Below are 19705 nucleotides of genomic sequence, written 5' to 3' on the forward strand. Positions count from 1 at the left end.
CTCCCTATCCGTGTGGAAGTGGTAAGTTTTTGGCTATTTAAGTTGAAAGGAAATAACTTGAAGGCTACCGTTTAGGTGGCTAGCTCTCTAGTTTGCGAGTTAGCATGTGTCTCAAGACCCTGCAGTTGCGCAATATGTTGTAAATAAAAAGAGTATAAATGTGACTATAGTCGTGTTTTGTCATGTCTACAGGGCTCTAATAATGCTTTGTTCATTTTAATCTGAAAAAAATCATTTGTCTACCCACCAACTATGTGTGCTTTCTTAACTTTTTATTATTTGCCCTTTTATTATAATTATTATTATTATATTTATTTATTACTGATTGATTGATTTACTTTATTCTTGATTTGTTTATTTATTTTTCATCTTATTTTGTGCAGAAAAATAGAAATTAAGATATTTGAGAACAGTGGAATGTTTTATCAGAGCTTTTATTGTAGAAAATTGGAACCAAAGCACTGAAAAAGTTTGTATATTTTTCTGTTTTTAATAAATGCGTTGTTTTTTTTTTTGAAAACCTGATGCGGCAGGCCAGACCCTAGCTCCAGTGGCCCCCGGGTAAATTGAGTTTGAGACCCCTGGTTTAGTTTGAAAGAAAAAAAAAAATATATATATATATATATATACACATATATATGTGTATATATATGTATATGTATGTGGAGTGCCTTCAAATATCCCCAGAGGTGCCACCAACACCAGTTCTAGGTCCTTTTTGTAAACCTTGTGTTAATGAGCTTTGGCTGACTCTGTAAGGTTCAAAGGACACTTTAGAATCAGCAGCCCGGCTGTCACGCAGCTCGCACACGCCATTGGCCGCCTGCGGTGTCGGTCAAAAAGATTACGCTTACGTCACAGCGCTGAGAACGCCGATTGGTCGAAGGTCCACCATAATCTCACTCGTCTGTCCAGTTAGCAAGGTTCGGGTCACCATGTTGGATCAAATGCTTATCTTAACGTTGCTCCGTGTTTTTAATAGTTTATCATGCCGGTTGACGCCGAGTCGCCGTGAGCCCAAAGTGTAAAGTGTTATCGGAGTGGCTTCCCGGTTCTTTAAGACAGGAGCTCTTCACGACACGTTCTCGACGGAGAGGAAGGATTAACTGTTTTGATTTGGAGCCACGGATACCCACTAGCTAGCACGGCTTGACTAGCACGGTGTTTTTCTGCAGCCAGCGAGCATTAAGACGCTTTCATCTTTTTGTCGGCTTCATCGAGCGCTTTGCTTCAACTTTGGCGAGCGGCTGTGTTGTTTTGCCAAGACTGTCGATGGCGGGGAAGTAAGTTGCGAAAGCAGCCTTTCTGCGATGTTTTGTCTTCTGCTATTTTGAGTCATGATCGATTCTTATCCAGGAGGAGGCGGATTGATGCGCCCATCTCAGGTAGATCTCCGTAATATGTGAGGTAGAGGGGTCACCAAGACCTGGGCCTGCCTGCCTGTCTGCCCGCCTGCCTGCTGGGAGTCGGGCCTGGAGGACGCAGCACCTCTGTACCGGACCAGAAGCGTTAATTACCACGTTGGCCTACTCTTACAGTATACATGTACATACGCAAACATTTGCTATAATTGATGCATCTTCCAAGCAGACTGGAGCCCAGGCGGCGGGAACAGAGTGTGGCGAACTTGGACGCTTTTACAATATGATGGCTCTTCTTCTCCATGTGACAAGTGTCTGATCCCACTATACAGTCAGACTTCATCAGGGTGGGGGGGACGCCATCGCTACCATGAGGGACATTTAGGGCCACCGTTTTTTTTTATTTATTGAGGGGTGGGAGGGTTGTTTTTTTTTTTTTTTTTTTAAACTTTCTTTTGTCAGGTCTGGATAGAACTAAGACTCGGTTTGCCGCATTTGACTAATTTCAGATTTAAGCATAATTTGGACCCTCAATGTTTTTATTTCCTTTTCTGTGAGTTGACTTGATTGCGCTCCGGGAGCCTGGTAGCTACTGCCATCGCTTCAGTCGGGCAGTGAATGGCTCTTTGCGGCACAACAGCTTCAAATGTTCCAAAAATGATGGCTGCTTATAACGGTGGCTCCTCGGTGGCCGCCCATCACCCTCATCACCACCACCAGCTGCAGCATCTCCCGCCTCCGCACGTGCACTGTCACCACCACACGGACCAGCATCACCTGCAGCACCCGGGCCCCGCCGCTGCCGTTCACACCATTCAGCAGCACGCCGCCACAGCCGCCGCTGCCGCCGCCGTGATGCTCAACCCCGGTCAGCAGCAACCTTACTTTCCCTCCCCGGCCCCCGGACAGGCACCTGGCCCCGCGGCAGCCGTGGCCCCTGCCCAAGTTCAAGCTGCCGCTGTCAAAGCGCACCATCATCATCATCATCACCATCAACATCATCAGCAGCACACACACCACCTGCAGCCGCAGCTAGATATAGAGCCTGACAGGCCTATTGGCTATGGTGCGTTTGGGGTGGTCTGGTAAGTACAAGCGCCTCTGGATGTTAAATGTGTTTTATTGCCCGCTTTCACGCTCTCAAGACGCATTCCGGTTGATCCTCCATGCACCCATGCGTATTTGCACATTTGTTTTCTCTGCTTTAAATTGTAAATCGGGTCTCAAACTCAATTTACTTGGGGGCCACTGGAGCTAGGGTCTGGGTGAGACTGGGCCGCATCAGGTTTTCCAAAAAAAAAAACCCAAAAAACGCATTTATTAAAAACAGAAAAATGAAGAAACTTTGCTTTGGTTTCGATTTTCTACAAGAAAAGTTCTGATAAAACATTCCACTGTTCTCAAATATCTTACTTTTATTTTTCTACACAAAATAAGATGAAAAATAAATAAACAAATCAAGAATAAAGAAAATCAATCAATCAGTAATAAATAAATATAATAACCACATATAGTTGGTGGGTAGACAAATGATTTTTTTCATATTAAAATGAACAAAGCATTATTAGAGCCCTGTAGACATGACAAAACACGACTATAGTCACATTTATACTCTTTTTATTTACAACATATTGCGCAACTGCAGGGTCTTGAGACACATGCTAACTCGCAAACTAGAGAGCTAGCCACCTAAACGGTAGCCTTCGAGTTATTTCCTTTCAACTTCAATAGCCAAAAACGTACCACTTCCACACGGATAGGGAGGATAACTATTAACAGTTATTTAACCTTTAACATGAACATGAATCAAATGTAATCATTTTTTCTGGGTACATGATACCATACAGCATCCATATCAAACTTGCGCTTAAACTTTCATATCAAGGCGGGGGCCTCAAACTAGTGTCCTGTGGGCCACATTTGGCCCACGGGCTGCGTGTTTGAGACCCCTGTTGTAAATATTTTTTTTTTTTAATGGTCACTTAAATAGAAAGTGGTGGGATGGCATTATTATACACGGAAGGAAAAGGAGTTTCCAATCAAAATATTCTTTTGATCTTATACTATCGGTATAGAGTACTTTTACAAAAGTGAGTATACACCTCATATTTCTGCTAATACTTTTAGAAAATCTTTTCATGGGACAACACCGAAGAAACTTTATGCAATGTAACTTAGTCCGTGTACTGTGTCTAGTATCCCAGTGTACATTTACTGTCCCTTCAAAGTACAGTTAGTCAACACTAACTGTATTAACTGATTCATTTCTAAACTACTGGCAACATAATTGTGCGCAAAGTATTTCATCATAGATTGTGTTGCTACTATTATTTCCAGCACTGCCTTAACTTCCTTGGGAACTGAGTTTACTGGAACATCACAGGTTGCCTGGTGTTCTCTTCCAGCCCCCCCATGGCGGGCCCACAGAGACCTTGCAGTTGTCCTTCAGTGTTGTCCCATGAAAAGATATAGCTTTCTATATAAGTCACATTAATAACAATAACTTTGTCTCTATTGCTACCGGAAGACCTGCCTTACCTTTTATAGCTCAGACTGTAAAACATGCAGTTGTAAAAAAAAAAAAAAAGTGTTGACATTTTTGTTGTGTATACTTCAATGTCTTTGTTGTCTCTGCACATGAGATTGGCGGTGATGTTTGAGTGACAGTCAGGGAGAGGGATTTTCATTCCTCTGCCATCTGTTTTACTTGATTGATCCTATTTGAGGGTTTACTGAAGGGTGCTTCAAAAAGGTTCTTCCCTAGACCTGCTCCACTCCTCACGAGGCTTTAATCTGACTAACCCTGGATTTAAATGCTCTTTGACTCATCAGGGGAAACCTGAGACGATATGAAAAACATGTTATACCAGGGTAGCATAACTCCTTTTCCACCCACGTAAACAAATCTTTTATTCAGTCAGTCGTGTTTTCTAACTGAAATTGGGAAGGTTTGGATTATCCTCTTCATTTACACAGGTCCAAAATACTAAATACAGTATGCGATGAAATACCAAGTGTTGCTTTGAAGCAGCCCTATTAACTTCAATTTAATGACGATGATGATTGACTGCAGTTGGTAGATTATCTTTGCCGGCATAAAATTATTTGTTTTGCTCAGTGGATCAACAACCAATAGTCAGAAGAGTGGGAAAGGCCAATTCTGTGACCATCTAAGGCAGGGGTCTCAAACTCAATTTACTTGGGGGCCACTGGAGCTCGGGTCTGGGTGAGACTGGGCCACATCAGGTTTTCCCCCCAAAAAACGCATTTATTAAAAACAAAAAAAATTTAAAAACTTTGCTTTGGTTCCAATTTTCTACAAGAAAAGCTCTGATAAAACATTCCACTGTTCTCAAATATCTTACTTTTTATTTTTCTACACAAAATAAGATGAAAAATAAATCAAGAATAAAGAAAATCAATCAATCAGTAATAAATAAATATAATAATAATAATAATAATAATAAGTTAAGAAAGCACATATAGTTGGTGGGTAGACAAATGATTTTTTTCAGATGAAAATGAACAAAGCATTATTAGAGCCCTGTAGACATGACAAAACACGACTATAGTCACATTTATACTTTTTTTATTTACAACATATTGCGCAACTGCAGGGTCTTGAGACACATGCTAACTCGCAAACTAGAGAGCTAGCCACCTAACCGGTAGCCTTCCAAGTTATTTCCTTTCAACTTAAATAGCCAAAAACTTACCACTTCCACACGGATAGGGAGGATAACTATTAACAGTTATTTAACCTTTAACATGAACATGAACCAAACGTAATAATTTTTCCTGGATACATGATACCATACAGCATCCGTATCAAACTTGCGCGGGCCGCACTAACATTAAACTTTCATATCAAGGCGGGGGCCTCAAACTGGTGTCCTGCGGGCCACATTTGGACCGCGGGCCGCGTGTTTGAGACCCCTGGCCTAGATAGACTAAAGTCCCCCTGATCCCTGAACTCGCAAACTAGAGCGCTAGCCACCTAAACGGTAGCCTCCAAGTTATTTCCTTTCAACTTAAATAGCCAAAAACTTACCACTTCCACACGGATAGGGAGGATAACTATTAACAGTTATTTAACCTTTAACATGAACATGAATCAAACGTAATCATTTTTTCTGGGTACATGATACCATACAGCATCCATATCAAACTTGCATATTAAACTTTCATATGAAGGCGGGGGCCTCAAACTAGTGTCCTGCGGGCCACATTTGGCCCGCGGGCCACATGTTTGAGACCCCTGGCCTAGATAGACTAAAGTCCCCCTGATCCCTGAACTCGCAAACAAGAGCGCTAGCGACCTAAACGGTAGCCTTCAAGTTATATCCTTTCAACTTAAATAGCCAAAAACTTACCACTTCCACACGGATAGGGAGGATAACTATTAACAGTTATTTAACCTTTAACATGAACATGAATCAAACGTAATCATTTTTTTCTGGGTACATGATACCATACAGCATCCATATCAAACATTAAACTTTCATATCAAGGAGGGGGCCTCAAACTGGTGTCCTGCGGGCCACATTTGGCCCGCGGGCCGCATGTTTGAGACCCCTGATCTAAGGAATTCAGACGGCTTGATAATGACCTCCACATAGACTCATGAGGAAAAATCCCATGCTTCATGGACGGAGAGCAGGCAGTACTGGAAGGATGCCTGTGAATAGTCTCATTGATCCAGGTCATTGAATGCATCGCAACCGCTGAGGTTGTTTAGAAGACGTTTTGCCTCATTTGACTATCAGTTCATGCTCAACGACTAGGTGGGGCAACTTCAGTCTGACTAGACGGGACAGCCTTAGTCTGGGGGGGGGGGGGGTTGGTGCAGGAAGTATTTATCCTCTCAAGGATCAATACCGGATATGTTTGAAGTGGACGATTTCATTGTGTTGCTTTTTTGTTGCTTCCACTTTCAAACATTCTTCATCTTGCCTCGCTAGTGTTGCAGGGCTCACCTAGCTCAATGCTAATATAATATTCCCATAAGGGGGATGTGATATTTGGCATGAGATTAACTTTTTATTTCTACTATGTTACTTTACATTGCTCCTCATGAAGATCAAAAAATTTGAGTTGATACTGATACAATTGTACTTATACATGTCATTTATTACTTTCTGAATTGAATCACTGCGATTGGCGTGTGCTATGATTGTGATCCTGAATGACTGGCTCCCCAGAGAACCTTTTAGCAGCATTCTAACTAATGCTAATTGTCGTTCTTCTCCAAGGTCGGTCACAGATCCCCGAGATGGAAAGCGTGTTGCCCTCAAAAAGATGCCCAATGTCTTCCAAAACCTCGTTTCTTGCAAGAGGGTATTTCGAGAACTGAAGATGTTATGTTTCTTTAAGCATGAAAATGTAAGTGCATAGCATATTATACATAATATTACATTGTTTAATGCATATATTATTTTTATACTTTGGTCAGTCTAAATGTGGTATTGTACGTTTTGTGTGTCTGTAGCGACCACGCCTGTCTGTTTTCAGTGATGTTATTATCAAAAGGCAAACGCTAATGTGTCAATCATGTTGCAACCTTCTCCTCAGGTGCTCTCCGCTCTTGACATCCTTCAGCCTCCACACATTGACTACTTTGAGGAAATGTATCCTTGAAAATGACTATTTATTTTGTACTGTGGCGTATTAAAAAAAAAAAGTGCAGTGGAAGCTCGGCGTGATGTAGCAAGGTTTGAGTTGTTAAAAATGGCTTGCTGTTTTCTGTCATCGCTAATGGCTTTGTGAACACTAATTTAACATAAATTAGTGTTCAAGTATGGGGACGGAAGTATTATTGCTCACTAAGTGAACAAAGATCATTTGTCCGTAATCGAGTACAAGAGCCGTCTGACTCCACCAAGTACCAAGTACCAAGTCACGTTTTGCTTGGGGATTAAATACTTATGTCACTCAGTCTAATACAAAATCAATGTACGTTCTATCTATGTTAAAATTGTGCACCATGCGATCAAATATAGAAGGATAAACTAATACGCAGTAGCTCATATAAGCGATGTAGGGGTGTGCACTACATCTGCATAGTGTAAACCTTACCGACATTAGTGTGACTTCCGAGCAGATGGTCAAAAGGAAGTCACTCATACGGTATTTTGGAGTTGGTCAACAGCGTAACACTAAAGTGAATCAACCATCTGGGGTCCAATTTACAGTCAGGCACAGATTGAGAGAATTTTTTTTCACAATTTCTCACCTCATTTCTTTACACTTTTCATCAGCCTTCAGACCATGTGGCATTTGGTGCTCAGCATAAGCGGTTTGTCAATCCATGGGCCCTGCACCTCTTGGAGGTTCGCCTAGATCAGGGGTCTCAAACTCAATTTACCTGGGGGCCACTGGAGCTCAGGTCTGGGCGAGGCTGGGCCGCATCAGGTTTTCCACAAAAAAAAACAACGCATTTATTAAAAACAGAAAAATGAATAAACTTTGCTTTGGTTCCGATTTTCTACAAGAAAAGCTCTGATAAAACATTCCACTGTTCTCAAATATCTTAATTTTTATTTTTCTGCACAAAATAAGATGAAAAATAAATAAATCAAGAATAAAGAAAATCAATCAGTAATAAATAAATAAATATAATAATAATAATAATAATAAAAGGGCAAATAATAAAAACTTGAACAAAGCAAAAAAAAAATGAACAAAGCATTATTAGAGCCCTGTAGACATGACAAAACACGACTATAGTCACATTTATACTCTTTTTATTTACAACATATTGCGCAACTGCAGGGTCTTGAGACACATGCTAACTCGCAAACTAGAGAGCTAGCCACCTAAACGGTAGCCTTCAAGTTATTTCCTTTCAACTTAAATAGACAAAAACTTACCACTTCCACACGGATAGGGAGGATAACTATTAACAGTTATTTAACCTTTAACATGAACATGAATCAAACTTAATATTTTTTTCTGGGTACATGATACCATACAGCATCCATATCAAACTTGCGCTCAACCTTTCATATCAAGGCGGGGGCCTCAAACTAGTGTCCGGCGGGCCACATTTGGCCCGCGGGCCGCATGTTTGAGACCCCTGGCCTAGATAGACTAAAGTCCCCCTGATCCTCACGAGGTGAGGTGGTGGAAGAATAGATGAATGGGAGACCATGACCAAAAATATGTCAATCTTAGCCTTAAAGTCCTCTCAGATGATGATACTTAAAATAGCTCGGGGATGGGGCCCCATGGTGAGTGCCTTGTGGCCGGGCCTGAACCCATGGCGCCCACCATTGGCGCCAGCTCACCCCAGAGATGAGCTTGGAGGACAGCAACTAATTGCAGTTTTTGTCCGCAGCCTGACTCAAAGCGGAGCGCTGCAGTTCCAAATTCCTGTTCCTGTTAGGCGTGGTATCTTAAATACATCAAAGTAAAAACCATTGTATTTATTATGAATGTGTATTTCCTTATGCCCTTGCTAGTTTTTGCCTTAACTCGCCATTGGCCAGCTATGTAGTGACTGAACTGATGCAAAGTGACCTCCATAAGATCATCGTCTCGCCACAGCCTCTGAGCTCAGACCACGCCAAAGTCTTTCTCTATCAGATTCTGCGAGGTGAGATCTACTTTGGTAATCGATTCATCGAGTATTTTAAAACACAACACAGTACTTTAAAACGCAACAGCACATTCATGCATGGAATAAGTACAAATAATCAAAGTCATAAGTAACAAGAAATTATGGTGGCGCTGGCTGCAGCAGTGATCCGCTGGTTAATCGATTACCCAAATAACCGACTATTAATTAACTATTTTGGTCATCGAGTATTTTAAAACACAACACAGTACTTTAAAACGCAACAGCACATTCATGCATGGAATAAGTACAAATAAAATACAAATAAAAATCAAAGTCATAAATAATAATAAATTATGGTGGCGCTGGCTGCAGCAGTGATCCGCTGGTTAATCGATTACCCAAATAACCGACTATTAATTAACTATTTTTGGTAATCGATTAATCGAGTATTTTAAAACACAACACAGTACTTTAAAACACAACAGCACATTCATGCATGGAATAAGTACAAATAAAAATCAAAGTCATAAGTACCAATAAATTACGGTGGCGCTGGCTGCAGCAATGATCCGCTGGTTAATCGATTACCCAAATAACCGGCTATTAATTAACTATTTTGGTCATCGATTAATTGAGTATTTTAAAACACAACACAGTACTTTAAAACACAACAGCACATTCATGCATGGAATAAGTACAAATAAAAATCAAAGTCATAAGTACCAATAAATTATGGTGGCGCTGGCTGCAGCAATGATCCGCTGGTTAATCGATTACCCAAATAACCGACTATTAATTAACTATTTTGGTAATCGATTAATCGAGTATTTTAAAACACAACAGCACATTCATGCATGGAATAAGTACAAATAAAATACAAATAAAAATCAAAGTCATGAATTATAATAAATTATGGCGGCGCTGGCTGCAGCAATGATCCGCTGGTTAATTACCCAATTAATCGACAACTATTTTGGTCATCGATTAATCGAGTATTTTATTTGAATATGTAAATATCCTCTGAAATGTCAATATTTTTTACATTTCCTTTGTCAACCGTGAAAGCTGACCAAATTTCTTTTTGTGTTTTAGCCAAAACAAGATATTCACATTCATATTCATATTCATATTCACTGTATCAGCTTTGACTTAGGAAAACAGTGATTGGCATTTTGGTTCTTTGTTCTTAGAATTGACATTTTCTGTTGTTGTGAGTCAAGATTGTAATTTGTAAATTGCAGCATGAGTCTGCATATTCAGAAAATATGTTTTAACATCCTTATTGCTGTCATCTGCCACAATTATGACCAGGACTTAAATACCTTCACTCTGCTGGCATCCTTCATCGAGACATTAAACCAGGCAACCTCTTGGTCAACAGCAACTGTGTACTAAAGGTGCGTGGACGGATGATATCACTCATCAAAATATACTTTCATTGTATTTCATTTTTGACCTTATTTGCTACAACTGTCTGAAAATGGTGGGAAATGTATAGAATATATATAGAAACTAAGATTGTAAGCAACAGCTGAACCTTTCAATGACTTTATTTCAGATCTGTGATTTTGGCCTGGCGAGGGTCGAGGAAACGGACGAGTCGCGGCACATGACTCAGGAAGTGGTGACGCAATACTACAGAGCCCCGGAGATCCTGATGGGGAGCCGCCACTACGCCAACTCCATCGATATCTGGTCTGTGGGCTGCATCTTTGCCGAGCTGCTGGGACGACGGATTCTCTTCCAAGCCCAAAGTCCTATCCAGCAGGTAAATAAACTCGGTTTTTAACCTTTAAAAGTCATATTTTTGTCTGATTTGATTCAACTATAAATGCTCGCAGTGGAATCGTAGTATCGCGTGTAAGGTATTGTGTACTTCTGAGCTGTTATTCAGGGTGTGGGCTATAGATGGCAGTGACGTTCTACCTGCTGGCACGCTCTGTACTAGGGGTCTCAAACTCAATTTACTTGGGGGCCACTGGAGCTCGGGTCTGGGTGAGACTGGGCCGCATCAGGTTTTACAAAAAAAACAAACACATTTATTAAAAACAAAAAAATTAAAAAAACTTCGCTTGTGTTCCAATTTTCTACAAAATAAGCTTTGATAAAACATATGAACAAAAAAAAAAAGAAAAAAAACGCATGTATTAAAAACAAAAAAATTAAAAAATACTTTGCTTTGGTTCCAAAGCTCTGATAAAACATTCCACTGTTCTCAAATATCTTACTTTTTATTTTTCTACACAAAATAAGATGAAAAATAAATAAACAAATCAAGAATAAAGAAAATCAATCAATCAATAATAAATAAATATAATAATAATAATAAAAAGTTAAGAAAGCACATATAGTTGGTGGGTAGACAAATGATTTTTTTCATATTAAAATGAACAAAGCATTATTAGAGCCCTGTAGACATGACAAAACACGACTATAGTCACATTTATACTCTTTTTATTTACAACATATTGCGCAACTGCAGGGTCTTGAGACACATGCTAACTCGCAAACTAGAGAGCTAGCGACCTAAACGGTAGCCTTCAAGTTATTTCCTTTCAACTTAAATAGCCAAAAACTTACCACTTCCACACGGTTAGGGAGGATAACTATTAACAGTTATTTAACCTTTAACATGAACATGAATCAAACGTAATCATTTTTTCTGGGTACATGATACCATACAGCATCCATATCAAACTAACATTAAACTTTCATATCAAGGCGGGGGCCTCAAACTAGTGTCCTGCGGGCCACATTTGGAGTCATAATAATTTTCATGAAGTCATAATAATTTTTATTCATGTACCCCCTACGGAGATCCACGTATCCCTAAGTGTATTCAATTTAGGAACCGAGAATCTTATCCATTATTTTAATCCATGCAACATATATATATATATATACATTATATATGATATAAAATATATATTTTCATTCATCACTAGCTGGATTTGATCACCGACCTGCTGGGAACTCCCTCAATGGAGGCAATGAGGACAGCATGTGAAGGTGCTCGTGCACACATTCTCAGAGGACCTAACAAACAGGTAAGTATTTTATTTGATTTTTTCCATGTTCACTTGTCACGTGACTCTTATTTTAGTCATGACCTTTGGACGCACAAAGAAAGATACAGCAAGTATTTGATCCCCTGCTGTTGACCCACTTACAAAAAATATGAAAAGTCCAGAATTTCTATGGTGACAAACGGTAAAAAATGACATGAAATGCCAGTTATGACTGAATTAGCATTTGCACTCCTGTTACACCCGCAAACGTAATACAAATCTGCAGCTTTGAATGTAATAATCCCGCAAATAATAATAATAATAATAATAATAATAAATTTCCCACAAACGTAATAAAATTTGCCTACTGCAAACATAATACTGAATTTCCTGCAAATGTAATAACTATTAATTACATTTACAGGAAATTATTACATTTTGTTTGTGCGTTTTAGTTACAGTATATTATTTTGTGTGTATATGGTGAAGAAATAATCAAAAGAAATCATAAAATATAAGAATAATAATAGTTAAAAAAAATATGAAAACAATTGCAATTATCACAATTATCTTTTTTAATTTAAAATAAATTAAATAAATTAAATAAATGATACTCTTTGAATAATATTTTTTCCACAAAAAAGAAAAAAAAGAATTATCTTGTTAAAATCCTCAAAATGACATCTAATAATAATGTAATAATGTAAATGTAATACATTTCCCACAAACTTAATAAAATTTGCCTACTGCAAATGTAATAACTATTACATTTGCAGGAAATGATTCCATATGTGGGAAAGTGAAAATCTGTAAATGTAATAACTTCCCACAAATGTAATATGAGACAAAATAATGATCTTTGTGGTTTTTGTGTATTTCTTCTTTTAATGAGGAAGGTGTAGATTTTAACAAGATATTTCTTTTTTTTTCTTTTTTTTTGTGCAAAAAATATTATTCAAAAAGTATCATTTCAATAATTAAAGGAATCTATAATTATTAAATTATAATTTATTTTAAATTAAAAAAATAACATAATTGCAAATGTTTTAATAAAATTATTATTACTATTTTTGTATTATTTCTTTTGATTATTTCTTCCCATATACACACACAAAATCACACATACAATAATATACTGTAACTAAAACGCACATGTACGCCAACAAACAAAATGTAACAATTTCCTGTAAATGTAATTAATAGTTATTACATTTGCAGGAAATTCAGTATTATATTTGCAGAGGGCAAATTTTACTACGTTTCTGGGAAATGTATTATATTTGTGGGATTATTCCATTCAATTGCAGATTTGTATTACGTTTGTGGGCAGTTATTACATTTGCAGGTGTACCACACTCCAGTTTCTCTGATTTTATTTATGAGCTCCTTCAAACTGCAGGAGATGCTTCAATGGCCGACTGTAAAGAAGACTTGCAGTGATTTCATTGAATTGTAAAATAGTGAAATGTCTGCTTCACGTTGTCCCTGTCACAATATTATTCTAACAACCCCAAGGATGATCATCCACCCTGGGTAACTGGATGCTAGATGGATGGTTTTCCCTTGTGTAATGTACGGGACAACAGACTACATGTAGGCTAATGTGATGTTTTCTTGGTGTACAGCCATCCCTTCCTGTCCTTTACACACTGTCCAGCCAAGCGACCCACGAAGCTGTCCATCTCCTCTGCAGAATGCTCGTCTTTGATCCGGTGAGTTATTGCATCTGACCGTCTGCTGTCACTGCCATATTTCTTTAGTTTGGCGAAGACAGAGATTCCTAAATGTAACAAATTGTATCCATTGTTCCCAGTCGAAGCGGATTTCGGCAAAGGATGCCCTGGCTCACCCCTACCTGGATGAGGGTCGACTGCGCTACCATACGTGCATGTGCAAATGCTGCTACACGACATCTTCTGGACGGGTTTACACAAGTGACTTTGAGCCCGTCACCAACCCCAAGTTTGATGATGGCTTTGAGAAGAATCTAAGCTCTGTCAGACAAGTCAAAGGTATGTTAAACGTTCGTGGAGGTGTGGTTGGCCGAGTTGGAATTACAATTAGCGTTCACCATTAAAAATAAAAATAAAAAATAAAAAAATGCGGGTCTAACTGTTTATAAATAAAATAATCATTAGTTGCAACGCCATCATTGTCAACACCTTTAGCGAGTCACTAGCCGCGTTTACATGGAGCCAAATATGGAGTCAAAGTCCACTTTAATTCAAATATTAAAATTATTAAATATTAAAATTAAATATTAAAATTATTATTTATAAAAATTATTTATATTTTAAAAATAAAATAAAAAATAAAAAAAATAAAAAATAAATATATATAATTTTGTATATATTAATTTAAAAAATAATAAATTAATAAATAAAACAAAATATATTTTTATATTTTAATAAAAACTTAATTTCAATGAAATATATATATACATTTTTATATGTTAATAAAAATAAATATATATATATATATATATATATATATATATATATATATATATATATATATATATATATATATATATATATATATATATTTTTTTTTTTTTTTTATAGAAACTTAAATTAAATATATATATATATTTATTAAAAAAGAAAATACATCCATCCATCCATTTTCCTCCGCTGGTCCGGGTCGCGGGGGCAGCAGTCTTAGTAGGGAAGCCCAGACTTCCCGGTCCCCGACCACCTCCTTTAGCTCCACCGGGAGGACACCAAGGCGTTCCCAGGCCAGCTGTGAGACATAGTCCCTCCAGCGTGTCCTAGGTCTGCCCCGGGGCCTTTTCCCGGCTGGGCATGCCCGGAAAAGAAGAAAATACATATCGATTTAAAACATGTGCCGAGCTTAATTATAAAATATTAGCAAGATTGAACTTTATTTTTTCCTGTTCCCGGGTGCGCTCTTTCAGCGAATGCTGAGATATGACGTAACACGCAGCTCCAGACGTTCTTCACTTTTAAAAATGGAGGCCAGCAATCGGCACTGGACTGCTGAGGGAAGTTTGTTTTTGATTCAAACTAAATTCCAAGACTGGACGAAGAAAAAAAAAAGGCAATACGGAGTTATTCCAACAAGTGAAAGAAAAACTGGAGGAAGTCGGTATCACGTGATGTTGTTGGTGTTTACGTTTTACTGGGCATGCCCCGTTGACTATTCTGGTTGATTATAGCGGCGCATGTAGACAAGACATTGGAATATTCCTTTTGCTTTCGGAAAGGTTATTGGGAAAGAGGAAAAACTCATGTAAACGTGGCTACTGTGTGTGTTCTCTCCCACAGAGATCATTCATCAGTTCATTTTGGAACAGCAAAAGGGGAGTCGAGTTCCACTCTGCATCAACCCTCAGTCAGCGGCATTCAAAAGCTTTATCAGGTGGGAGGCTCTCTTCTCTGTAGTTTGTACACATCGACTCGAATTTAAAGCCTGTCAGAATATCAAATATAATAAATAATAAATAGAGGAATAATACAATTTGAGGAAATTCAAAATACTGAGTCTAACAAACGTATATAAATGGGGCTAAGATTTAGTGGTAGAAATGTGTTTTTGAACACCAAACCTGAAAATAGACTGAAAATCATGTACTTATTTAGTTAGTCGGTGGCTGATGCGGCGGCTACAATATCCAAGCTACGCATCGTTAGCGCCCGACTTCAAAAATGCCACATTTCTTAATCCACACTATTATTATAGTGTCCACAACAGACGCGTTTTAACGCATTTTAACAACAATCGTATCATTCCATTTGTGTGCCTAACTGCATCACCGCACGTGTAATATTATTTACGTGTGTGTATTTTGATGTGTAAGTCGCGCCGGACTACAAGTTGCAGTACAAGCCGCCACACTACAAAAGAAAAAAGTCGGAATTTAGTCGGAAAAGTATGTACGATAAATTCGAACTTATGTTGAAAACTACAATAAATATTTCAGCTGCACCTGCATGTGCTTTCACTTTTAAGTCCCAAATACCAGAAAACTGTCAAAGTAGCCTGATTTGATCAGTCGTTGCTGCAGGCATCTGTACAGGTTTATCCATACAGTTGTCGGCTATACATTATGCATAAAAATAATGATTTTGATGCAAAACTGCTACAAAACATGTAAATAGAAATATTCTTATTGCTTGTGAAAGCAAACATGTCGCGTCGTAGGAACAGTTTTCCCGGCAACATTGTGTAAATTCGAACTTGTTGCACACCTTTTTGATTTCATAACCTGTAAACATTAATACCTAAAAAGAACGGATATACTTTATATTGTTACTGGTATGATCTGACTCGTATTTATAGAATCATATTTTCAGAATCATATTCATCCTATTTCCTAGCTGGTAAGACTGCTTCATTGATCACCGTTATATTAAAATATGACCCATAAACCCTTATCTGATCGCTTAGGATGTGAACGGGATGTCCCGATCCGATCACGTGATCGGGAATCAGGCTCGGTCAATCGGAATCAGATGTTATCTCCCGATTTTTTTTTTTTTTCTGTATGTATTTTTATCTGATCTATAATTATGCGGTGGTACAGAGTGAGACCTCCTGGCTGCATTGCGGACAGAAAGAGCAACATTACAAGCGGAACACGGAAAACGATGTCTCTTCCTTTGGCGTGGAGGTCTTTTAAAGTGGATGACAAAAACGTTGCAAAGTGTAAAATATGTCAATTTTGGATTTCAAGAGGTGCATTATAAACTCAAAATTAAATTATTCGGATTCAGGGGCAAAAAAAAAAAACCTAATCGGGACATCCCTACTTCACACACTTTTTATATAGTTGTATTCAAGTCAATACGGCATATACCATATCATATACCAGCTCTATGTTTAGGTAATACACCTGTGTACGCCTAACATTTGCTCTCTCAGTTCCACAGTGGCGCAGCCCTCCGAAATGCCTCCGTCTCCGCTGGTGTGGGAATAGCTGCTGTAGTGGGTGTGGTCATCTTGTTCCCTTTTTGAAGCTGTTTCAAAATGGAATCACGAAAGCGTCTCAATATCATCCGTCATCTGGGTAGCATTTCACTGGAGAAGCATGACTTGTAGTCCACATCTGCTGGTTGTATGCTAAAATATGAAAAAAATAATAATAATAATAATAATCCACTAACTGACTTATGTCGGCGGGCGTACTACAAGGCTGGAAATGTACGTGATAAATACTCAGCAGGATAACATTATCGTCATCGCACCGCACACTTGCTTTTATGTATATATTTCAAATTTGTATTTTAAATACGGGCTTTTATATGAGCCTGGATGATGACTTTTTCCTGTAATCGGCTAGTATGACAGCTGTCTTCCCTTCTGAACTCTTAAATCACCAAATCAGCATGACACCCAATTCAACCTAACCTCCAGACAATCGATTGTAGTTGCATCATCGGGTGTTAGGAACCTTAGGCTCCCCATTTTTGACAACAGTGTTCTTGGGTAAGACATACAGTAAAGTCTCGTTATATCGATATATCCGATCCTGCGCCGAACTGCATTAAAAGTGGGCAATAATGCACTCGACATTGTTCTATAGTATAGAACAATACTCGAGCAGCTTAAATCAATCTTTGCTTAAGGATTTCAATACCAAAAAAAAAGAACACGGCGAACGGCTGCTTCCAGTCAACTTTATTTTTCACACTTCCACCACCGGAGCGCAGCACACACACCGATTCCCGCACTTCCTGGTTCACAGGTCATGCTCAACCCGCCCCACATAGCTGGCCAAACACATGCCTGCAACAGAAGAACCAACTGCGTTCGTGGTTTCTCTCGTGTGTATAGAATAAAAAGATATCTGAATACAACACAATTAAATACATGTATTTGTACGCTTGTGTGTTGTGTGTTCGTTGGAATAGGTGTGAATGCTATGTCAGTTGGTTCTTCTATTGCAGGCATGTGTTTGGCCAGCTATGTTGGGGGCGGCTTGAGCATGACCTGTGAACCAGGAAGTGCGGGAATCGGTGTGTGTGCTGCGCTCTGGTGGTGGAAGTGTGAAAAATAAAGTTGACTGGAAGCAGCCGTTCGCCGTGTTCTTTTTTTTTGGTATTGAAATCCTTAAGCAAAGATTGATTTAAGCTGCTTTTGTATCGATATAAGCAGACCAAATTGGCTGGCGGGAGATGAAAAGGGCATCGTAGTAACCGGATTATCATAATAACCGGGTATGGTACTAACGGAACTAATTGTATCATAAAAGACTAGAAATTTGCCGGGAAATGAAAATAGTATCGTTATAACCGATATCGATATAACGAGACTTTACTGTATTATTATTCATAGGAATTCCTTTGGCATGCTCCCCCGTGCAGACATATTTAGTAACTATCATTTGCCAAAGATGATTCACATCAAGTTTGTGTGCAAAGCGGGTGTTTATGTTTTATGTTTATGGAAGTCATGCCAATTTTTCAAGTGTTGTTAGCCCATGTTTGTCTACTCATGCACCACGACTGTACTGTACTGTACTGTACTGTCAGAGCAAAATCGATTTAAGGCAAATCCAACTGGTAATGGTTGCATATACCCACAAAGGTGGACTAGCATACAGGAATGTAATTGATTTGTTTTAGATTACTACCGCAAATATAGGCATGCTCTTTTGCATGCAGTTTAAGAGATAATATATGCAAATATTTTTATGTGAGCAGCACCTGCATTAAAAAAAAAAAAAAAAATCTTGTCCAAAATACTCAGGTATCACCTGAAAATAGTATAAACGCAGTAGCCCATCATTTTACCATAACGTTAAACCCCACGAAGAACCAAACCTAACTACGAGCAGGAAATGCGTGGGAAGGGGGCAACATGGCCGAAATATGCAAATATCATTCTCCGTTTTTTTGACTTACACATTTGAAGTGTGGCGTTTACAATAAAGCCGAAAGGGAAAGGGGCAGCTAACCCCACGTTGAAGCAAAACGTTTGGCCAACATCTAATTTGTTTGATATCAGAAATAATCCATTTGTTGCCATCATAAAACATTGGTTGTACCGGTACACCTTTTGTCAAGGGAAAAGTTCCCGCTGGTATCAAAACAAACGAGAGACGATACAAGTTATTGGAGGATAATGAGAGGTACGATTTAATACAACATGAATGCAAGGAGACAAATCAATATTAACTTCTACAGCAGGGGTCTCCAAACTCAATTTACTTGGGGGGCCACTGGAGTTTGGGTCTGGGTGAGACTGGGCCACATCAGGTTTTCCAAAAAAAAACAAAAAAACGCATTTATTAAAAACAAAAATTTTTTAAAAATTTCGCTTTGGTTCCAATTTTCTACAAGAAAAGCTCTGATAAAACATTCCACTGTTCTCAAATATCTTAATTTTTTATTTTTCTGCAAAAAATGAAAAATAAATAAATCAAGAATAAAGAAAATCAATCAATCAGTAATAAAAAAATATAATAATAATAATAATAAAATGGCAAAAAATATTTTTTTTTCATATTAAAATGAACAAAGCATTATTAGAGCCCTGTAGACATGACAAAACACGACTATAGTCACATTTATACTCTTTATTTACAACATATTGCGCAACTGCAGGGTCTTGCTAACACATGCTAATTCACAAACTAGAGAGCTAGCCACCTAAACGGTAGCCTTCAAGTTATTTCCTTTAATCTTAAATAGCCAAAAACTTACCACTTCCACACGGATAGTGAGGATAACTATTAACAGTTATTTAACCTTTAACATGAACATGAATCAAACGTAATCATTTTTTCTGGGTACATGATACCATACAGCATCCAT

General features: G+C 38.3%; 1 protein-coding gene across 2 annotated transcripts; it reads left to right on the forward strand.

Moving 5' to 3' along the window:
- Positions 1-915: 915 nt before the first annotated feature.
- nlk2 (nemo-like kinase, type 2) lies at positions 916-17868 on the forward strand. Of its 2 annotated transcripts, XM_058080488.1 has the most exons (12): positions 916-1283; positions 1357-2446; positions 6614-6743; positions 6933-6988; positions 8849-8955; positions 10231-10316; positions 10478-10687; positions 11865-11966; positions 13553-13639; positions 13741-13939; positions 15215-15308; positions 16812-17868. In XM_058080488.1, the coding sequence occupies exons 2-12, from the start codon at positions 1980-1982 to the stop codon at positions 16864-16866; spliced, it is 1593 nt and encodes a 530-aa protein (XP_057936471.1). In that variant the 5' UTR covers positions 916-1283; positions 1357-1979; the 3' UTR covers positions 16867-17868. The 2 variants fall into 2 exon arrangements, with proteins under 2 accessions (XP_057936471.1, XP_057936470.1); XM_058080487.1 differs by having other exon boundaries at positions 916-2446.
- Positions 17869-19705: the final 1837 nt, after the last annotated feature.

The sequence above is a fragment of the Doryrhamphus excisus genome, chromosome 8 (assembly GCF_030265055.1).
Source record: "Doryrhamphus excisus isolate RoL2022-K1 chromosome 8, RoL_Dexc_1.0, whole genome shotgun sequence".
Lineage (NCBI taxonomy): Eukaryota > Metazoa > Chordata > Actinopteri > Syngnathiformes > Syngnathidae > Doryrhamphus > Doryrhamphus excisus.